The 2,791-nt window shown below is 35.1% G+C and overlaps 1 protein-coding gene across 1 annotated transcript; it reads left to right on the forward strand.

Moving 5' to 3' along the window:
- The first annotated feature begins 277 nt into the window (after positions 1-277).
- On the forward strand, positions 278-1,768 carry LOC115451198. Its single transcript, XM_030179437.1, has 2 exons — positions 278-650; positions 1,540-1,768. Exons 1-2 carry the CDS (start codon positions 474-476, stop codon positions 1,690-1,692), a joined length of 330 nt encoding a protein of 109 aa, XP_030035297.1. The 5' UTR covers positions 278-473; the 3' UTR covers positions 1,693-1,768.
- Positions 1,769-2,791: the final 1,023 nt, after the last annotated feature.

The following is a 2,791-nucleotide window of genomic DNA, read 5'->3' on the forward strand; positions in this document are numbered from 1 at the left end:
AAGGAATTCTTTCTTATTTTAATTAAATCTTGTTCAGATCTGTCAATTACAATATAATACATATACCCCTTTTATTTACATTATATTGATATTTATTGACATTTTATTTGCTGATTCCATGAATAGATTACTGAGATTCCGTTCCATCTCACAAAGACGAAACTTCCATACAATTAAATATAAAGATATAATGCCAAGCCCGAACATACTACGTTGTTTCCTTTCTTGGTTGACCACCTCTGTAACATCAATTATTTGTGTCATAGCCGGCAATCGATCGGAAATGGGTCACTCGCATAAATACCGTCTCTTATTACGGACCATCAATCTGACATGGTTATAGTCATCATAAAAGATATCTGACGTGTTACAAACAGATTCTGACGTCCTAAATTGTCACATAAGCTTGCAGACGCACGAGGTAAATTGCATACAAAGTAAGCTCAATAATAAGCCAATTAAAACTAAGCACGATGAAGCATCAGCAAGTGAGTGTGGACTACTGGTCGATGGGGAAAGCGATGTTTATTTATCTGCTTATAACAGCAATGGGATGGGCGATGTTGAGGCTCTTCCACACAATATTTACCCTGCCGCGAAGAATGAGGAACCAGCAGCAGAATTTACAGAACACGCTAGAAGATCTGCAGGTGAAGATTTCCTTTATTTAAACAAATGGTAGACAGTATAAATTAATTAATGTTATAATCAGATGTACTTATTCACGTAACAAAGTATTTCGGTATTTGCATCAGTTTAAATATCGATGGTAATTATATCTAAGCGACAATTATATTGAAAATTAGTTACACAAATATTTGGATTCGCTAGATTTTTCTGCGTCGTTTAATCTAAGTATTGTAGCTCCAACAATTTAAATATCATTAGACAATTTTTTATAATGTAAATAGATTAATTATTATAATTTATCTTACTAATGCGAAAACTTTAAATCGCTCTGCACAAAAAATTTGATTGTCGCTTAGCATTGATTGCCTTGCAAGCGTTGATGTAGGATAAGGTTGTTGGATGACAAAACCTGGAGCTTAATATCCAGATTCCATATAGAAATGAAATTATATCCTGTAAAAACTAATTTGGCTTATTTGCTTATAAACCTTTGCGCTATTGGTTTATCCACGATAAAATGATATCTATTCACATTATAGTAGATACGAAGAAAGTAATCGTGTTCTTAAATTTGTATACTTGGCATAAAACTTTATTAACTCACGGGCCCAAGTCGTACAATTAAATAATTGTCAAGCCACGTGTCTACCGATCACGTTTCATAATAATTTGATATCAGTGTTGGATATCTGTAGCCCCTTATCTACCTCTCCCCGCTATTAAGGAAGTAAATGAACACGACTGATTCCTGTTTTCACTTATATGTATCCAAATACATCTTACGGCAAACATTTTATTTTAACATAGCTAAATAAGACACTAAGAGAATCTAGCAAACCAAACTGGTTGAAATAACTTGGTGAAAATGAAAGTTATAAAATGGGAGTCTAACATGATCTGTCATTACAGCGACGTTTCCCAGACATGAACATCACAGAGGATGATCTTAAGAACGCTGAGAAAGATCTAGAAGAACTAATGAAGGAGGATGAAGATAAGACGAAAACAGAAGAAACCTCGGAAGAAACAAAAGAACTGGACGAAAGCAAGAAGACAATTTAATGCACGACTTGAAGGTCAATTAGTATTTAATCAGATACAATGTATTTTAGGCAACCATTACAATTTTTTTTTGATACTTGCGATATTATTCTTAAGATACAAAATTTTATGAAAAAAATATCGAAACTATTTTTGCGTAATTACCAATAATAACAGCACACTACCGACATACACTTCATAACGAAAGGTGCAAGACCTGCGCGGTATAAACATATTCTTGATAAAAGCCTTCGACGTTTCAATTTAACGCTAACATCTGAAACTAATAATTTTACAGGTTTCATAACATGTCTCGGTGTCGGATTCTGTTAGTGGATTGAATTCGCAAAAGTAATTTTCTAAGTAACAGTAGAAATCAAATTAAACAGATTTTTTGTTGCTTTGAATGACGAGACGAGCTTGCCGTTCGCCTGATGATAAGCGATACGACCGCCCATTAACAGTTGAAACACCATGCAAAACCTTGTATTACAAAGTATTGTTTGGAATTCCACTGCGCTCGCCATCCTGAGACATGAGAATTTAAGTTTTATTATGTCCAGTAGTTAGTTACACTGGCTACAATTTTCTTCAAACGGGAAAACTACAATGACTACACACTACTGCTTAGCGACAGAAATAGTCATTGCGATGGTACCTACCCAGACGGACTCTCATACACGAGAGACTGGCGGTAGCCAGTCAGATGTCGTTTTTCTAAAATTATTCACAATAAAAAAATATTATAATTCTATTAATAATACGTATGATGATACGTAACTTGTAGGACTCGACCGAAAGGTTCCAAAATATTTAAATAATGTTTGCTCAGGCATGTGGTATCCATAATATTAGGTAAAAGTTAACAATATTAAGCAGATTGCCACGGTGGCGTATTTGTATCACGGTACGACTGCAACACTGAGGTCTCGGGTTCGATCACGGGTCGGGCAAAATGATATTGGGCTTTTACTCAGTAAGAGCTCAGAGCCCGCCCCCTATTTTACGGTGGAAAGTAGGCGCACCAGTTGCACCTTTACCTGTCGGCAAAAATCAGACGCGAATGTGGGTTTATAATATTATGTATGATTTTACACATAATCAATATTCTCAATGCGAT

The sequence above is a fragment of the Manduca sexta genome, chromosome 20 (genome assembly GCF_014839805.1).
Source record: "Manduca sexta isolate Smith_Timp_Sample1 chromosome 20, JHU_Msex_v1.0, whole genome shotgun sequence".
In the NCBI taxonomy this organism is placed as follows: Eukaryota; Metazoa; Arthropoda; class Insecta; order Lepidoptera; family Sphingidae; genus Manduca; species Manduca sexta.

Coding starts and splice junctions, on each gene's coding strand:
- LOC115451198 (XM_030179437.1), top strand. CDS start 474: ATGAAGCATCAGCAAGTGAGTGTGGACTACTGGTCGATGGGGAAAGCG. Junction 651..1,539: donor ACACGCTAGAAGATCTGCAG/GTGAAGATTTCC, acceptor CTGTCATTACAG/CGACGTTTCCCAGACATGAA.